The sequence below is a fragment of the Mauremys reevesii genome, linkage group 4 (assembly GCF_016161935.1).
Source record: "Mauremys reevesii isolate NIE-2019 linkage group 4, ASM1616193v1, whole genome shotgun sequence".
Taxonomy (NCBI): Eukaryota; Metazoa; Chordata; order Testudines; family Geoemydidae; genus Mauremys; species Mauremys reevesii.
In genome coordinates this window covers 109,898,782-109,918,495 of record NC_052626.1, presented here as the reverse complement: position 1 = coordinate 109,918,495, position 19,714 = coordinate 109,898,782, and the positions used below count along the sequence as shown (strand labels likewise).

The following is a 19,714-nucleotide window of genomic DNA, read 5'->3' as shown; positions in this document are numbered from 1 at the left end:
AGGGGATGGGGAGCAGAGAGCAAGGCCAATGAAGAAAAATATTCCCCATGCCTTTCGCCATCTAGGTACCAAAGTGTAACGCTTCAGTTATGTTTGGCTGAAGAAGTCTACGTAGCGTCACAACGAGTTGTTATACCAGTAATTGGCCAGGTACGGAATGATAGCAATGACTAAAATGTACCTGTTGGTGTTGATCCCGTTGTGGACTTAGTTGACTTAGTAGTTGGAGAAACTGTCGTCAGCATAGTTGTTTTTGCGGTGCTCGGGGTGGTGGACTCAGATGCGGTGGTCTCCGGAGAAGTACTGGTCAGGGCCGTCGTTGTCAGAGTGACGGTTGTGAGTGGAGTTGGTGTGATGGTTGTGGTGGGCGTGGTAAAGGGAGTGGAAATGGTAGGGGTTGACTTTGATGTTGTGCTCTCTGGTGAGCTAGTGGACAAGGTAGTCGTGGTGAGAGTGAGAGTTGTGGGTGTAGCTGGTATGGCGGTTGTACTGGTTTCAGTAGACTTGGTGGAAGATGTAGTCATTGTCAGAGTTGTGCTTCTTCGACTTGTTTTGGCTGAGGAGGTTGGGCTGGATTCTGTTGACGCAGTGGTTTTGGATGTTGTAGAGACAGATGTGGTTGGTGTTGTTTTCCTGGTACTTCTTGTTGTTGGGGTTTCTGCGGTCTTAGTTACTGTGAGGGAGAAATGTGAATCGATATGGTGATGTTGACAAGAATATGGAAGATTGCAGAGGAAGAGTGTACTAGGAGTAAATAATTGTATCCTTATGAACAGGGGTTTTGGAATGAGGGCAACTTTGTGCTAGATGAATGGCAATTTGTTTTGCAAACAATTGCGAAGTGGCCCTCTCTCATTCTGCCGTAATAGAGAATGGGCCAGCGGTTGAAATAAATTACTTAATTACCAACCGTTGTAAAACTGCACCCATTTGCAAGGGTGTTTACTGGTTGGGAAAGTAGTGTGAGGGGGATACTTTCAATCATTCTGAGGGTCTAAAGTCAAAACAGATGAACAAGGCTGATCTAGAATTCAGTTTTTACCCACCAATTGTGGAACTCTCCCCTTGAGACAAGAGTAGTATATCTAGGTGACTCTTTTCATGGAAAGCAAGAGTGTAAAGAAAAGAAAAATGCTTGAATCCTGTCAGTGTGACTAAATGAAGTAGACCTTACCAAATCATCAACTGTGGCTGAGAAATTGACCTCACTGGGAAACAAAATCAATGGACCAGAGTGCATCAACGAGAGAGAAAGCAACCACATTGTTTGACTCGTCTCTGCAACCCATTTGAAACTCTCTGGGAAATTGTTTTCAGTATGTGACTTTCTCAGGAATGTATAGAGACTGGATTGCACTGGATTGAAGTGGGTGTATTGGCCTCTGTGTCCATACATAGGTATTAGTTCGAGTGAAATATCTACAAGGTTCTATGTAACTGTAATGCTTAAGAATCTGAAAAGGAGGTGCGGTATGTTGGAAGTGTGAGCTTTGTGTTGTGAGAAAAAGCAAGTTAGATAGAAGAGGAAATATGCTGCGTTACACCATACACTTCCCACATGAATGGGCTTCAATCTCCTATGATGGAGGTGTGTTTACCTGTTGGTGTTGATCCCGTTGTGGACTTAGTTGACTTAGTAGTTGGAGAAACTGTCGTCAGGGTAGTTGTTTTTGCGGTGCTTGGGGTGGTGGACTCTGATGCGGTGCTCTCTGTTGAGCTTGTGGGTAGAGATATCGTTATTAGAGTTTCAGTCGTGTGCGCAGTTGGAGTGACAGTTTTTCTGGTTTTCGTTGACGTAGTGTATGTAGTAGGCGGTGATGAAGTAGTTGGTGATGTCTTTGTAATACTTGGTGTTGTAATGGTTGTTGTCATACGTGGAGTTGTTAGTTTCTTTGCTTTTTAAAGAAAATATATTATATTAATATAGTTGTAATAATATGATATATAGGAGAATATATTGACAATTTTGTAAAGTATGAACTAATGATAGGTGCAGCTGTTAATGTCACTTATTTTTAAGGTTGCCCGATGCTTCCTATTGTAAAGCCCTATTTTCAGTTGGCTATAACTTTGCCAACTTTAATTATTTGGCTGAAACTTTCTATTTCCTGTGCCTTCATCAACCTCAATTTTTCTGGAAAATCTGCCCCAATTGGTTCATGTTATTAGGTTTTGAAAAATCGCATTTCACACATCCTCAGAGAAGACTTCTCTGATTCTTTGTCAAGTAGATGGAATTATGTATTCCATATAGGTAAGCATGCCCAGTGCACCAAAGCCAGAAAACTCTGCCTACTAGTACCCATAGGGCAATGCTGATATCCTGTGGCCCTAGCCCCTCCCTTAGTTATATAATGGCTGCACCACCCCAACCCCCACTCAGTTCATTCTCACACCCCTCAGCTAGACTTCACATTTTCAGTCTGAGCTTTCTGAGAGATTTTTCTTTTTTCCTCTAGATAACAGTTAGTAGTATCTCAGGTGTAGCTTAGTGTTAGTGTAGTGGTAGTTAGAGTAGTTGTCTGCTGTGTGTCATGCCCCCAACAGAGTTCAAGGATTGTCCATCATGTTGGGGCGGCATTCCCAACAGTGATCCCCACATGAGATACTTGTTATAGCTCGGCAAAGGACACACTAAGGAATGATGTTCCATCTATAAGTCACTTACAGATTGGGAGGGATAGCTCGATGGTTTGAGCATTGGTCTGCGAAACCCACGGTTGTGAGTTCAATCCTTGAGGGGGCCACTTAGGGATTTCAGGCAAAAATCAGTACTTGGTCCTCCTGGTGAAGGCAGGAGGCTGGACTCAATGACCTTTCAAGGTCCCTTCCAGTTCTAGGAGATAGGTATATCTCCTATTATTATTAAAAGAGGACGCAGGTGGCAAGAGACTTATAACTGAAGCAGCACCTTCTTGGAGCAGCTTATGAGGCCTGGTTTGGCATCGATGCCTTAGTGTAATTTGTGGCTGCCTCGGGAACTAGCAGGTGATGCTGCTCCACATTCAAACCCTGCTGTTTCCTGCAAAGGGAAGATGATTCATTCTCCTTCCTCTGGTGCAGGGAGGAAGAGCTTCCATAAAACTAATTGGGAGCACTCCAGAGCTCAGGGAGACTCTTTCTCATTTTACAAGAGGAGTGCTGACCAGCACTGTACTCCTTCTGGCACGTGGGATAGAAAAGGCCCATTTACCTGCTCCACAGTATTGCTCTGAGATCAGCGAAAGCTTGTACCATCGACTCTTGTTCTGGCCAGGGGAGTGTCCATTGAGTCCAATACTGATGACGTCAGCACCAGCACTGACTGTCTCCACACTGGTGGCATATCAGGTGGCTTCAGACCTGCTTTGCCCCTCACTCTCTGACTCTCTACTAGTTCAGCAGTTTTCCAGCACCATAGTTTCTACCACTTTGCTCTCCGTTGTGCCCTTGGCACCTTCAAGCTATATCACATTGCTGCCGGGTTCATTGGCACTGCAGCTCATACCACCCACAATGGAATTGAGGCTGACACCAAGCTCGGCACCAAAGTCCTCCTCAATGCTGGTGCATCCCTTGACACAGTCACTGCTCTGGCAGCAGATCTTGTTATTGAGCTTGGTACCATCGTTGACCTCAGTGCTAGCACCTCCTCGAGTACTGGGTGGAAGTGTGTCTTGCTCAGTATCACTGGTGCCAAGTCCCTGTTCCTCTTCGGCACTGATGCTGTCCCCATTTTGGACTTTGGATGAGTCTGATTGTTTGTTTGCCTCATCAGGGATGGCTCTCCTGTTGTCAACAGGGTCTCTCCGGGACTCCTTGAAATCCAGGTGTCATCCTCCCCTTCTTTCTCACCCAATAGGCACCAGAGACCATCTTTGGATCACTATGGGTAACAAGATTGGCATTGTTCCTGCAGTCAAGACAGGGCTCTTGCCCAGTGCCCACTGGTCATCAATGCCATATTCATTTGCCCAGTGGCCTCCTTGGGGTGCTCGTTGGTCTTTGAGGTCTCATTTGTTGACCTGCTCCACATCGAGATCGCGAGTTCCGTTGATGGCTCCTGTTCCTGAACCATTGCAGCTAGAAGTGACCACTGAACCTGTCCCCTCTGGGCCTTCAGGATTATCCGACTGGTTCCTGTTGTTCAAGAACAGGATCCATTGTTGGCACAGCAAACCACTTCTTCGTCCTCTCCAGATGACTCTACTGTGCCAGGCTTCTCCTCTTCCTTGATGCCTGGGGACTTACAGACATATCAGGACTTCCTGAGGTATATGGCCAGTATCTTAGGCATCCAGGCTGAATTTCTGCAGGAGGATTTGCATAAGCTGCTGGATATTCTTCACTCATCACACGATCCACCTCCTGATAAATGAGGCTCTCTTGGAGCCAACAAAGGCCCTCTGGAACACTCCCACATCATTGCCTCCCACAGCAAAACATGCATAGAAGCAGTACCTCATCCCCCATGTGGGATTTTGAGGGTTTCTACTCCCACCTGGCCCCTAACTCTTGTGGTAATTGCAGAAAATGACAGGACACAACAGGGAAGGTATAAACGTATGGCTAAGGGCAAGAAGTCCAAAAGGATGGACTTTATAGGGAGGAGGCAGATTTATTTCTACTATTTCCTCCAGATGTGCATCATGAACCAGAAGGCATTGTTCTCTAAATAGAACTTTGTTAATTGGGCGGCTATGTCTAAGTTGAGGACAAGTTGCCAGAATCCTCCAGGGAAGAGTTTAAGGCATTCATTTCACTGGGCTTTATTGTAGCCAAGACTTTATTACAGTCATCCATGGAGGTGGCAAATGCCTCGGGCAAAATTATGGCATCAGATGTGATCATGAGGAGGGCCTCATGGCTGCAGAATTCACCCAATGGACTTAACTTTTGATGGTTGGGTTTTGTTTTTGGAAAAGACTGATGGGACCCTGCAGTCTTCTAAGAAGGGCTGCCACTTGGTCCTTTGTACATATGTTTACAAACCACTATGCTGTTGCTACTGCATCCAGCTAAGGTGAAAACTTTGGGAAGGCAATCCTGCAGTCCTTGTTTAAATAGACTCCAAGCCCCACCTTCTGTGAGTACTACTTGTGAGTCACCTACATTGAATACATGGCTGCATCCACTCAAAGAAGGAAAAAAGGTTACTTAACTATATTATAACAGTTGTTCTTCAAGATGCAATGCAGATGTGCATTTCACAACCCACTCTGTGTTCCCCTCTGCACTGCGGTCTGTGCTCCGGATATTCGGTGCAAAGGAAGTTAGGAGGGTGAGGGAGGTGCTGCCCTTATGTAGCCAGGGGACGAACTAGGGCCACAGGCTGCAAGTGCTGCCAATATAGATACTGCTGGCTTCTATGTTCTGGGTGTATGCACACCCACATGGAATACACATCTGCATCACATCTCAAAGAACAATAGTTACAATACAGGTAACTAACCATTTTTTAGAAGCTAAATTCCATTAAGATGCTATCTGCATTGCTCATGTCCAAGTCTGGTGCGGAGCACGACTTTCTCTGCAATTGCAATTCTTGCAAGTTGAGGATGCTCCTAGTATTTATTTTAGTGCATGACAAACTGAAATTAGAGTCCTCTGCTGTTCACAATAAAGTTTCACTTTCATGGCATTTATATAACAAACAAAACATTAATTGTTAATATCGACAGTGCTATTTGAATAGGTAAGATTTTCAGTTCTCGAGGCATAAATGATGTATATTGCAAAAATCTAAGGATAGGGAATAACTTTTTTATTTTTAAAAGAGCACAGTATTGAGTGTACAATTTGTACAATAGAATGGGAATTAAGTCTAGGTAAAATTAATGGTGCTTCCTGTGTCTCTCATAAACTCAGTCTTTCTTGAATATGGATTGAATTTCATAGTGACACAAAACCCCATATTCTTCACACTTTTAAATGCTTCCATTCTGCAGCCTACACATGTTTTTTTTAAACAGTGTACTTTTTTTAAACATGCAGACAATTGGATACATGTAATTTATTAGAAACAATGGCAGTAATGAGAAAAAACCCAAAAAACGTACCAGTTGTTGAGACGACTGTGACTGTAGGGGTGATTGGCGTTTCTGAGGTTGGTGATTTGGTTGTTTTGGTGGTGGTTATTGGTGAAGTAATCTCAGTTACTGTTATGATTGGGGTAGTTGACAGTGTTGTCTTTTTCGTAATGGTGGTTACTGGTATGGAGTGAGTAGTGGATTTGATTGTGATAGGTGTTTTTATGGTTACTTTTGTAGTAGATAGGGTGGTTGGTGCAGTGCTTAAAATAGTGTGCATGGTGGACTCTGTAGATGTAGTGGCTGTTGGTGGTACGGTAGTAGTTGGTGTTTCAACTGTAGTAGTGCTTCTTGGTGTTTTAGTTTGTACTGTTGTTGTAACTACAAGAAAAAATAATAGAAATGTGGATATGGAGTACAAGAAATATATTTATAGATATTCATTACTAAAAATTATGTCATATGAATAGAAAAATTATTTTAGGAAGAAGTAATATTACAAATATCTTTGTAATTTGACACAACTTAACTACTCTCCCCTTCTCTGTCCCTCTTAATAATGTACTGATAAATGACCCATAGTAGGAAGATGTCACAAAAACTTTATTCATTTTTTCTTTCTTCAATATACTTTTAAGTTATTTCAGCATTCATAAATAATGCTAACAGCTATGGAAATTAGTCTATTATCCTCTGAATTTTACAGCGTGGACAGTTGGCACTGTAATCTTTTCAACACTGCCCTTCCATTGGCCTTGATTTTACAAAGACATACTCTTGCTTTGAGTTCCAGTGACGACATAGGAATTCCATGCAAGTGTAAGGGTCAGCAACTTTAGATCTCTTTAACATATTGGGCGAGTATGTCTTGACTGTTATGTGATGCATACACCTCTCCACTAAGAACTGGGCTGAGACTACTGATTAATTTCATATACAAGTAGGCCAAGTCAGGTAATAATTGTCTTTTGTCGACCTCAGCTTGTCCTGAATTTTAATCAGTAGAGATATCTCATTGCTAATGTCTTGAAGCATTCAGTAATCACAATCCCGCTATAACTTCCTTCTGAATTTAAGACAAAATGTTCAAGAGAGTTTTGTAGAATGCCAAGATATATTTCATTATTGTATCTTAAGCATTTCAAAGGAAGGTGAAATAATCTTACAAGGACAAAAAAGTGCTTACCATTGAAAATGAGAAGTCAATAATATATATCTGGAAGATAATATGTGACTATTATATCACATATTATTTCCACTGACTACAGAACTCACCTGTTGAAGGTGTAGAGGTTTCAGGGGTCGTCCTAATGGGCTCAGGTCCTACTGTGTACAGATAGAAGAAAAGTTTTAACATGTGAAAGAGAACAAATTAAGAAGCTATTTCAAAGGGGAGAGTTTACAGAATGAGTGAAAAATGAAAGAATTGCAACAGTCAGCAAGACATCCCTGAAAATGCTCAATTCTTATACATTTCATTGCAAATCTTTATTTCAGTAGAAACAAACAATATTGAGGAAATCAGTACTTTGTTTTAATGGCCATGCTTTTTCTATCTTTGTCACTGTGTTCATATTTAAGGATAGCTTTACTTCTCAGGAAAATGTACATATGGATTTTCTGCAGATTGTATAGACCCAATAACTAGGAGCCTGGAATGAAGGTTGTTACTATATAACATGGAAATGGCCCTGGATCCAACATCTGGATGCAGATCCAAATTTTGCAGCTTTGGGCCTATCTGTAATATTATCTACCTATCTATATTTTTATAAGATTCCTCATCACTGTGATATAGGGGGACCACTTTAAAAAGTAATATAAAGCAGGCATGTTAGAAAAAGGAACTTGTTGGATAAAGTCTAGGAACCGGATTCTGTCCAGTGCCAGAACTCTGCTCACTGTGGGAAAGGTGTCAGGGAGCCAGTTATTTTCAGGAGCACTGAGGCATTTATAAAATGCTCAAGCTTAGAATGAGGGTAACCTTTCATCACAGCTATTAAAATCAATGTGAGCATTCCAACTACTATTGAATTTACAATGCTTCACAGCCTGACGTTTTTTAGTTGCCTGTTTTCATTTAACCATCTGATGACGAGTTAGCAGTAGAGCAATGCAATTATTACAGAGGAGATTTGTGCTTGGATGAGCAGTTATTATTAACCAATAGCTATTAAAAACAAACTCCTCCTTCAAAGTATTCAGTTTATTCAATTTTCAATGCTTCTAGCTTTTGCAGAGAAAGAGAGTGATGGTATAAATCTCTACTTACTGCAGGGCTTGCACTGTCCCTCCTCGTGATCAAAGTATTCATTGTGTGAGCAGTTGTAACAGCCTGGAGATTGTGGAGAGAATTTCATTACTCAGTCCTCAGATAATAGCAGTTTTCTATAACCTTTCTTCCTAAACATGTAGGTACCAATATAATAATATGAAGTTAACAGAAAATGAACATGTCTTGCCCAAAAGCTGTGTCTGTCATTTAACCAGTGGCATCTACAAACTCCTTAAGGACATTTCTCTTGATATGGTAAGAATTAGAAGCTTCACATTCAAGACAGGCTGAGCTCATTAAAACCCTCAGTGTACTATGGAGTCTATGTCAATTACTTATCATTGTGATATTAGTAAGAGAAGGTGAAGATGAACATACTACAGTAAGACTATGTAACCACTGCTCCAAAAATTATGCCAGTAGAAACATCATTGTCTTAACCATTGGTTAATACAATAAAGATAACTATTGCATTATTATTTTCAGCTTTATAAAGTCATTGTGACAGATATTGCAACCACATGCAATATCTTTGAGGACCATATTGTATTAAATTAATGAATGGTTTATATAGCACTGTAGGCCAGGGACTGTATGCAACTCCAGGTGGGGAGCTTACCACAGCTCCTCCAGGAACCAAAAAAGTAAGGTGTGATTAAAGTGAATCACTCAGGTTGTTCTCTGGAGAGGTGTCACACCAAAGTGAGCTTGCATATACTGATTCAAACTGGGTTTTCCAGAGACCACCAGACAAAGAACGGACCTTCTGGTACAAAATGTCAGAGTTTAAACTAACACAGGGCCTTCTTCTGATTCAGCAAATGGACAGGACCCTTGTGGAAGAGTTGGAAGAACTTTGACTTACTAGGACCCTATAAGGCTGATAGGTGACCTCTGAGAAGTTTTTAGCATGCATGTAAGAACTTTTATTGTTTTTATGTGTTTTCTCTGTAATGCTTTTACCCTAAGAATACATGTATTTAGTTTTTGTGAAGGCTTAGTGGTAACTGGTATACACTGCTGTAGCCCCTGGAGAAAGGTTAACCACAGGTACTGGACCTGGGTCCAGCGTGCTGGGGAAATCACAGTGAAGTGGAGAGGGACTGCAAGCCTAAACCTTGAGTCTGGAGGGAGAGAGGCACGGAGCTCTGCCTGAGAGGCATGATGGCTAGGAGCTTGAAACCATAAGTGGGTGTCCTCAAGGAAGACCTGGGGTGGAAAGGTGGTCAAAAGTGCAGCTAACCCTGAAACTGTGAAATCATTACCTTCAATGTTGACATATTTGTAGCTTTGCTGTGGGCAATTACAAGGTCGGTAATGCCAGGTGCAATTTTGTTCATCCCAATAATTGTAGCTGTAGGTGCCCTCACTGCCTGACTTTCGGTGTGTGTTGAAGTAGTCACAATAGACGGCTGAAAAAAGCAAAAACAGAATGAAAGGTTGAATTTTTCAATTTATGGAATGTAATTCCTCAAAGGATTCAGAATAGGAGGAAGAAAGCGACTCAGTGGTACTTGGTGACTCAAGGTAAGCCCTCCAACCTCGACCAGGGCCGCCCAGAGGATTCCGGGGGCCCGGGGTCTTCGGCGGCGGGGGGCCCCACTTCGGCGGTAAGTTGGCGGCGGGGGGTCCTTCCGTTCCGGGACCTGCTGCCAAAGTGCCCCAAAGACCCACGGCGGGGACCCCCCTCCACCGAATTACCGCCGAAGCGGGACCCGCCGCCGAAGTGCAGCCCCCACCGCGGGTCTTCAGGGCACTTTGGCGGCGGGTCCTGGAAAGGAAGGACCCCCCCGCCGCCAAATTACCGCCGAAGACCCGGCTGCACTCCGGCGGTGGGTCCCGCTTCAGCTGTAATTCGGTGGGGGGTGTGTCCTTCTATCCCGGAGAGGAAGGACCCCCCCACCAGCGAAGACCGGGAGTGAAGACGCTCCGGGGGCCCGGGCCCCGCGAGAGTTTTCCGGGGCCCCCGGAGCGAGTGAAGGACCCCGCTCCAGGGGCCCCGAAAAACTCTCGTGGGGGCCCCTGCTCGGCCCGGGGCCTGGGGTAAATTGCCCCACTTGCCCCCCCCTCTGGGCGGCCCTGACCTCGACTGTGGGAGAACTGATTTGAATCTGTGTTCTAGTGAAGTGTGAGTTAATTTCCTCCTTTCAAAAGAAAAGGGGCAGATGTAGGCATTTAAATATTTGTAATGTATAATATATTGATGTGTTAAATGGAAGCTATCAAGAACTATAGCTTTAAAGGTTTGATTATAACACTCTGTGAAGCCTATGCATAAAATTTCTTCTATATAACAACCACTGATAATTTTTCTTGCTTTATGGAGCCCCAGCCAACCCAGCTTTCTCTGTTTATTTCCTTGCAATCTGCACAAAGATGATTTCATCACAACTATGAGAACAGGTTTTTTGTTTTGTTTTTTTTACAATATTGTGTTCCCTCTACTGTCTAGTTGGCTGTCAGTTCTGCAGTAGCAACAGGGAAAATATATTGCAAGATTATTATTTGTGACTGCTAGATTTTTCTCCCTCATTTCTCCATGACATGGTAATGTGTTTCTGGTGAGGTTAATGCTGATGAAATGTGCAAGGTTAAGAGCACTACAGGATGAAGTCATCCATTTATCTAGAACACAGATACAACATGGGTAGTGGCTACACAAGCAATCCCCCATGCTGCTCTATCAATGTACCTTAATCCTGTAATAATAATGTGTCCCTTAAGCCCCTTTATAATTGGACAAAGCGTAAAATGAATTGAAAACAAAAGCTAGTAATAAAAATCACATATGTCATTTTTTAAAGGTGTTCAAGAAACTTACGACAGAACTCTGGGGCTCTCCAGTCAATGCAGACACCTACATCTAAGCATGCCTTGGCATATACTGCAATGGCATCACACATGCATTCACAGTCTCCTCCAGAGTCACACCCACAGGAGTCTCGGACACAGGCATCATAATAAGGCATGCGGTATACCTTTGATTGAGAGAGAAGGAATAAATTGGTTAACCAGGATTCTCTTGTACGTGTGCATTGGTCAATAAGGTTTCTTTCCTGTTTCTAGCTGGGCTAAACTACAGATGTTAGCTCAGGGTAAAGGGAGAACATTCAGAACATAATCTGCTCTGCTACGTGAGAGTATGAATTCTTCCTCTAGTTGTTGTGTAGTAAAATAAGCACAGCAATAATACAATTCCAGTTCAAACCGTAATCTCTAGTAAAAACTTAGGCACTGCAAAATATCAATAGAAAATTATGACATTTTGAAGGCTATCTCTAGATCCGTATGTGTACTTGAACAGCTATATATAGTTTCCATGTGATTAGGCAGCAAAACACACCCACTCAAATAGAGGCACCTAAGTTCAGCAGTTTCATACCCTGCACGGACCCACATGAACACTGTTCACATTTCTCACTTGAGCTCACTTCTTGAAGACATGTTACAAACAGGAGGTACAAAAGATTAAAGTGAAGCAGGTGCAAGAATACATTTCATGCATCCTGGGGAGGAGGAAGGTACACACTGAAGTATGAGGGGATCATCCTTTGGAAGTCTGTAGACTATGTGTAAAGAAGGCCAAAAGCTTGCTTACCTTACTGTGACATGGAGCAAAGACCTGGCTGTTGATGATGGAACACTTCCTCTCTGCCCAAGCTTTACGATAAGGGTTCTTGCTACAGGGATCAACTACAAAGAACACATCCCCGCACATAGGGTTTTCCTTCCAAGAATTTACAAACTCCAGTTCATTTGCTGCCACGTATTTGCTTCGAGTTTCAAAGTCATCTCTCATGTTCCCATTGTAATTCCCACACAAACCGCAGAGGTGATCCTACATGAAGAAATGAAAGCGTTAATATTAGGTTGCCCCTTATTTGCTAATTGCAACCAATTGTCTGAATTATCTTTCTGTTATCTGCACCACTTCCTGTTTCTGATCCGTGATTGCAATCTGTAAATACTGTGCCAGATACCATTAGTTTTTTGTATGTATAGCCTTTCTCGTTAAATGAACAATGGAAGGAAATAGTGGACTTCTTCCTCAATAGTTTTCACACACACAGATATAATCTGCACCTTTATGAGGTCAAAATACATTCAAATGCCCTGTACAAATTTCCCTGCCCTTCTGGGGGATGAAAGGATGTGTTGTCATTTGGACAACACATTAGCTATCAGCCCAATATTCATGTTGTGAAGTTGGGTAAGCAGCTAATAAGCAGCCTCCAGTGAAGATCTCTGCTGCTCCGGGAGGGATGGGAGTTATGAGAGGCCTTTCTAGGAGACCCCTGCTGGTGTAGAAAGTTGTTACAATTGCCATCTCATGTGCAGTTTGATTTGAATGTGGGGGTAAATGTATTTAACAAAGAAAGTTAAGGAAAGTATATTAGGAAGTTACTCTGAATTACCTGTGCTTCTCTGAAGATCTTGATGAAAATATTCATGTGCTTGTTCCAGATAAGAGTCATGTTGTATTTTCCTGGGATAATGATATCGAACATCAGGTGAAGGGCATTCTTTTTCACATGGAATTGTGTCAGAGGATTGTCCCCATATACAAAGTAGGTTTCCTCTGCCAGTATAAGTGTCATATTCTGAAAGCAAATTGGCCTGTAAGTTATAATATACCTCTCAGTATGTCCCTTTCTGTCTTTGTAACATTACCAGGAATCACTAAAGGGTGCTGCTACAGATTGTCATTTCTCTGTTTTTCTGAACTGACTGATTGTGGTTAGCTCTTGGAAAATTATTTATTGTCAGCTGAGTCACAGTCCCTAGATGATGAGCATCTCTGCCTGAGGCCTGGTCTACACTACAGACCTATATCAGTATAAACATGAGTGATGTAGTTGTACTGACCTAACCCCCCCATGTAGACAGCGCTAAGTCAGTGAGAGAGCTTCTCCCCTAGACAGAGTTACCGCCTGTCAGAGAGGTGGATTAACTACACTGATGGGAGAACTCTCTCCTCAGTGTAGAGCATCTTCATTAAAGCACCACAGCAGCGCGGCTGCATTAGTGCAGCTGTGCCAATGCAGTGTTTTAAGGGTAGATGTGCCCAGAGTGTCTATTTCTCAACATAATTTCGGAGGTGTAGATGTAGCCTATGTTATGCTTATGTAAGAAAGCAAAGCAGTGCATGATGCCAAAACATTATTCTCTTCCATCTACACCTATCCCATGCAAAGGTAAAACCTAGCCTGCCCCTAGCTGCCTCGATCTGTTCTATGAATATCCAAGTTTTGATGAACATGAAACAAACCCACCATGTTTCATGGTCAGTGTAGGGTGCAACAGCACTTTGTAATGGATTGTTTTGTTGTATATAACACTGCCATCACACTTATTTTATCTGTGTGCAACAGGCTGAAGCACAGAGTTTTATTTCCATGATTTAAAATGAGTAGATGCAAAGTTACATGGAGAGATGGTAGCTAATACTGAGTTGATCAGTTTTGCCTTTCATGCACTCTTGTACTTTTACATCTTTCCTGAGAGCAGTGGTGCACAACAACAGTTGCTTTTGGACCAATAATAGTGTTCCTCTGGAGCAAGTATTTAGGAGTTAAGTGCAAAAGAAGCTACTAGCTTCTTCAGTAAAGCATTGGCATTTTGCCTTTGCTGTTGCTAATTAACCAGGTGGCAAGTGTGTACTGTATGTAGTGACAGTTCCCTGGTCAAAAACTCAACAGTCTGTGGTCCTCATTTGGTTTGCTATTGAAGCATGACTCTGAGATAATCTAATATTGATGTACTTTTGGTTCCCTCAGGACTAAGAACCACAAACCTACAAGGGAGGATGGAAGTTCTTTGGTAATACAAAAAATAAGAATAATCAATTTTTCTGGTTTATGTATGCACCAGCAGTGAGATAGTAGAGGAACTAGAGGCAATTGGAGCCAAAACCCACTAGCTGGATTACAGGGATTTTTTTAGGATTCATACGCTGACCATGATGAGTCTTCCTTAATTTCACACACTGCCTTCTTGGCTTCAGTCTGTGGCTCAGGCAACATGACTGATACTCTTCCGTTGCAGGATTTTCCAGTGTGAGGGTAAAATCCAAGGCTTTACTCTCATGGCTTTTAGACAGACCACAACTTCGGGGAGTGAAAGACTGAGCTAGGGATTTCAAACCCTACTCCAAAGCTCTAGGTCACCAAGTAGATTGCCCTATAAGACTTGACTGTAGACTCCTACACTGATATGAGGGCCATCTTGGATGGATAACAGCAGCATGATGTTCTTACCCCAAGGTGGATCTTGATGGACCTGGAACAGGTGACTCCTGATTTCCCACAGATGACATTCTCAGTCACAATTTTAAAGGTGGAGTGAGAGCTGTTCATACCACAACCATCCTAAAGGAGAGAAACTGAATTGCTTAACCATTTGAGAGTTCAAAGTAACAAGGTGAACAAGAAGATTCAATGTGCTGAACTATCGCTTCAGGGAGTTTGCCTCTCAGCAAGACAGGCCAGCCTCACACACAATATCCTCAGTCACTGTGGAACATTCTATAATTCCATTCTATAATTCCGATATCAAGGAAATCATTTCAGTGGAATTTGTATACGTGCATCCCTCAGCTTCTGGGGTATTCTATGGCTTGTGGCAGCTTGGTCATGTTATCCATTTCAGAAACCACATTTTTGCAGGGGGAAAGGAGGGAGTCTGTAGGGTACTTCGCCCTTGCATGGTGTTACTCTTAGAAGTACCAATGATCAAACTGCTGATCTGGTTTTAAGAATTACATCACTTCACTAGAAAACATCGTCTAGCTGGTGTAATATGCCTATGTGGGTAGGTCATCCACAGGCACTCAAGTATGTTAGGAAATTTTCTTTGTGTCTTTTGTGATTTCATATAAAATGTTGGGAGTATGTTTGGTTGGTGTTGTTTTGTTTTTTGTTGGGGGGGTGGGTGGGTTTGTGTGTGTGTGTGTGTGTGTGTGTGTGTGTGTGTGTGTGTGTGTGTGTAAAGGATTTTCAGATGAGGTCTTCAAATGAGCCCTAAATATGTCAGAGTTCATAAATCAAGCCATTTCTTGGCAATGAGTACATTGCCATAAGAAGCACTAGCACTGATGTTACCGTAGCTAGTATGTATTCGCAGTTGCCATCAAACACAAAGCGCTGTCCATCAAAAGTGGTGACATGTCCTTCTCCATAGAGGGTACATGTTGAGGAGCATTTAGATTTCTGAACACATTTCCATTTGCCTCTTGTACAGGTGCTAGCGATGAGAAGAAAATTCTTGTTAGGAAGTTTTCAAGGGTATGCAGCTTTAACTCATCACTACATACACACATTTTGTATATGCTGTATTAACTTCATTGATTAGTTTATATATGCAATGTGGTCAAATTATGATTAATATGGGAACTGTAACTTCAAATTTCCTGACTTTTGTGAAAATTAATGCATACTAAAGATGAAATTTTAAGTATATTTTTCCATTTAATTTACTTTAAAAAAGAGAAAACATGAGGCATGACAGGTTACATTGCCTTGAGTAAACAGCTCTTCTTGTCACTAAAGCAGATTTTGCTGTCCCTTTGGTTATTTTAATGAGAAGGTGTGGACAGGGGTGCTGGAACAATTTTTATGGTGGGGGTGCTGAGAGCCATTGAACCAAACTGTAAACCCTGTCTATAATGGAAACCATTTCAAGTCAGGAGGTGCTGCCGCACCTCCCTGCACCCCTAGTCCAGCACCTATGAGTGTGGAACTGGAAATGGTAGCAACTGCTGATTGAGAATGTAGCTAGAAAAGATGGAAGTAATATCGATGGGTCAGTTGATCTATCTAGAGAAAGGGAAGAAGAGGCACTTTCAATTATGGTGGAATTGATATACTTTTCTAGTATGGCTTATAGTTTGAGGGCGCTATTGGATCCCACACTGCTGCTGGATGTGCATATAGCAGCAATTGTCATTATAGCCTGTTTGTGGCTGACCAGGAGACCACGACCTTTCCTCTTAGATATAGACATTGTCACAGTTATCTGTGGTTTTGTCACTTTCACACTTTATGATTATGGCAGAATTTGTTTAGCTCCGACCCTCAACTGCTACCTATTCTTCTTCTCCTTGCAACCATACTGTTGCACTGTATGCTTGTACAGTCTAGACAAATAAATAACTAGCAAGGAGAAAACTTGTAGATTCTTACCAGGTTTTGCATTCGGTGTGGATTTCTTCCCCTTTTTTATAAGAGATGCCACCATATTCACAGGGACACTCATCAGGTGGTACACACATTCCATCTAGATTCTCATATAGCCCATCAGTGCAGACACAGCCTGATTCACACCTAGTGGGTACCTAGGAGAGATCAGGAAATTGCAACATCAGTCATAAAAAATGACGCATGAAGGAAAGGATGGAAGAGAATGGATTGAAACATTTTGTTTTTATTGACCTATCGCCTCTCTTCAGTTTTGCTTTGCGTTATTTATTTGGTGCCAAGAATCAGCCTATGCTATTACTTAAATCACTTTTACTTGTGCAAGTTAATGCCCTGTTATACAAGTTTTACTGCAGTTGTAAAATATAGCTAGTGTCTGAGGCAATAAGCTTTCTGGGGACTCCTTGAAAAAAGTTGTATTTCATGGGTACCAGCTGCTCAGACAATTGAAGAATAATGTATATTTCTTTCCAGCACAGAAGTCTGTTACACTATAATTCTGCTAATTGCTGTTTCTTTATTTAATAAGAAACCTTTATTACATTATGAAATATATATATTGTTAGGTATATATATCAATATATACTGTGATTTGTAACTCTTTTCCTGTAATCAGTCAATATTTGGTGCACTTGAATTTTTTTTTACAAAGTTCTATTTCTTGATATATCATCTTTTATTGTTTGGCATGGAAATCTACAAGGCAGTTTATTAAGTAAGTATTGCAATTTTCATGAAGATTCACTGTCTCACTATCATTTATTGATAGTTCTTTTATGGCCTCCATTACAGTGGTATCAGAATACCTATCTGAAACGTATTTATTCTCACAACACTTCTGTGATTTAGGCAAGTACTTTTGTCTCATTTTACAGATGAGGAACTGAGAGATTAAGGGCCAGATTATTTAAGGTATTTAGGTGCCTTGTGTGATTTTTTTTTAAAAACTAGTTGATTTCAATGGGTGCTAGATGCTTTTGAAAATTCCACTAGGCATCTAAGTATCTTAAAAAATCTGGCACTAGGAGGCTTGCCCAAGGCTGCATAGGAAGACCGTGACTAAGCAAGGAATTGAATGTGGGTCTTCCCAAGCCTCAGGCAACCACTGCTCCACCTTTTCTCTCACAGTGTGTTTCCATCACCGAGATGTGATCATAAAGATGTGGAACTCACACATTCAATTCCAGTGGCCAGCATCTGACAGGTAGGGGAACAGGAGGCTCCATATTTGTTCTCTGAGTTCTGTGAACATGACACATATTTTCTGGGAGGCTTGCAGTTTTCTAGCAGAAAAAAAAAGAGAAACAGAAAGTTATGAAGGGATAATTCGTTACATGGGGAAAATAATGCTTTTGAAGGCGAAGGTAACTGTAGCCAAATGCATACCTGAAGGATCTTGAGGTTTACCAGTGCAACTCATCTTTCCATTAACACAATAGCTAGAAAAGAAAAGAGTATTTCAGTGTGCATCCCTTACTAAACAGGACAATTAAAGCTCAAGTTGGTTTATGGTTTTAATTTTTCCTCTTTGAATGTGATACGCTCCTAAGAAAACAATGTTCAGGCTTTTTGTCAAATAACTTCATCCTTTTCCAAGAAGCAAACGTTCCAGCTATGCCTCTTGAGCCTCCCAGTTCCTTCAACATGGAATACAAGCCAACATGCCTCTGCTTACTCTTTGGACTGCAACAATATAACCAATAGTGTCAGTAATGTATGCAATGTGAGGCAGGGATCCTGTTTATGTGTTGGCACAGCACCTGGCAGCATAATTCTTATACCTCCTAGTGCTTCTCCAACATTTTCAGGGAAGACTAGATTTTATGTGCCTAATATTTCCAAGGTAAAAGAGAAACAAATTAAAAAAAAAAAGGGGGGGGGCAAACAGGCCTATTGTAAAAAAAAAAAATCTCTGCAGTTTGACAAAACCAAACACATGAACAAGCCCTCCCTTTGCAGTATGTTCATTTCTTTTAACTCACAAACTTACCAGGTAATGCCACCAATTATAGTCGACTGGTCAGGTAGTATGAACCTCTTATCTTCCAGGTAGCAGGGACACATGGATTTACGCACACATTCACTTCTGTGGTTCAAGTAGGTACCTTTAGGACAGTTGCAGCCATCAATAGGGATGTCAGTAGGATAACATTCCAGGGTTTGGTCGGAAAGTGACAGGCACGTCCTATCACAGGCTTCAGTGTGGTAACTGAATGTCTGATTGCCAGTACAGGGAATGGCTGTAAAATGAAGAAAAGCATGTGAGTTATACTTCATTTCCCTGATTTTTCCTCAAAGGGGTGCTGGAGCCAGGGGAAGGTGCTGAATTATATAATGCCAACAGTTTCAGTGTTAACTGCTGTCTTTGCTTCCCTCTCTCAGAGTGTACAGCCAATCAAAGCATGGCTCCTTAGTGCGCTTTGCTGTGAGGAGCAGGAGGGTCTCTGGGAGTAGAGTAGGCCCTGCAGGCCATCCTTGTAGAAACCTCAGGAGCTGCAGGATTTCCCCTAGATGAAAAATCAACTGACCCTCTGGGTGATATCAAAGGATGATGACTATAGAGCTGTGTGTGCTGAAGTTTCATGAGTAACTTTAGTCATCTTTGTGCTTCTTCCATGGGAGTCGGTGATAAAGCTCAGAGAACATCCTACTTTTTGGGGTATTTTTCATTTACATTCTTTATGAAATCAAGCCACTCCTAAAATGCAAATTCAGTAGAATTACCTACAAAAGTGATTTTTTTTGTGCCTGAAACTACTCCATGATACTTAATGATATTCCAGCAGCTTAGAGAGAATTTTAGAAGTAGAACTGGTCTTAACCCAGGAGAAGACAAACCCAGCCCAATTTTGTTCCATATCAAACACTGGAATTTTCCAAATGAAGGTATGTTTTTCTGAGTTTTCTAGGTAGCAGTGATGATATAGATATGCATCTGATTACAAACTTTTAAGAGCTAGTTGGGGTCACTTACTGCAGTTGTCTACAGTGTCCCTCCAGTTTACAAGGATCAGCCCCATTGAAGCACACACTCTTGCATAAGATCCCAGGGCAGAACAAATATAAGGAAAAGTCTCCTCATAGTTACAGGCTTGGTAGATGCATCTCTGAAAACAAACACAGAGTATTCTGTTAGGTCAGATGTTTGGAAGTCATCAGCATGCTCGGAAATAAATAATGCATTTAATAGATTACATGGAACAATTGAAAATGAACATATGTGTCTGAGTGGCTGA

The 19,714-nt window shown here is 41.7% G+C and overlaps 1 protein-coding gene across 1 annotated transcript in view; it reads right to left on the bottom strand.

The window, feature by feature from the left end:
* Nucleotides 1-19,714, bottom strand: part of LOC120403969 (mucin-6-like) — a 98,706-nt gene that overhangs the window by 46,088 nt on the left and 32,904 nt on the right. The window contains exons 18-33 of the mRNA XM_039535991.1: nucleotides 19,453-19,585; nucleotides 18,469-18,718; nucleotides 17,865-17,917; nucleotides 17,652-17,761; nucleotides 16,464-16,615; nucleotides 15,384-15,525; nucleotides 14,541-14,651; nucleotides 12,699-12,884; nucleotides 11,882-12,121; nucleotides 11,105-11,261; nucleotides 9,549-9,695; nucleotides 8,281-8,343; nucleotides 7,284-7,334; nucleotides 6,039-6,389; nucleotides 1,599-1,895; nucleotides 182-673 (exon numbers count right to left, since the gene is read on the bottom strand). Coding sequence (XP_039391925.1) covers nucleotides 182-673; nucleotides 1,599-1,895; nucleotides 6,039-6,389; nucleotides 7,284-7,334; nucleotides 8,281-8,343; nucleotides 9,549-9,695; nucleotides 11,105-11,261; nucleotides 11,882-12,121; nucleotides 12,699-12,884; nucleotides 14,541-14,651; nucleotides 15,384-15,525; nucleotides 16,464-16,615; nucleotides 17,652-17,761; nucleotides 17,865-17,917; nucleotides 18,469-18,718; nucleotides 19,453-19,585 — 2,935 coding nt within the window. The remainder of the gene's footprint in view (nucleotides 1-181; nucleotides 674-1,598; nucleotides 1,896-6,038; nucleotides 6,390-7,283; nucleotides 7,335-8,280; nucleotides 8,344-9,548; nucleotides 9,696-11,104; nucleotides 11,262-11,881; nucleotides 12,122-12,698; nucleotides 12,885-14,540; nucleotides 14,652-15,383; nucleotides 15,526-16,463; nucleotides 16,616-17,651; nucleotides 17,762-17,864; nucleotides 17,918-18,468; nucleotides 18,719-19,452; nucleotides 19,586-19,714) is intronic.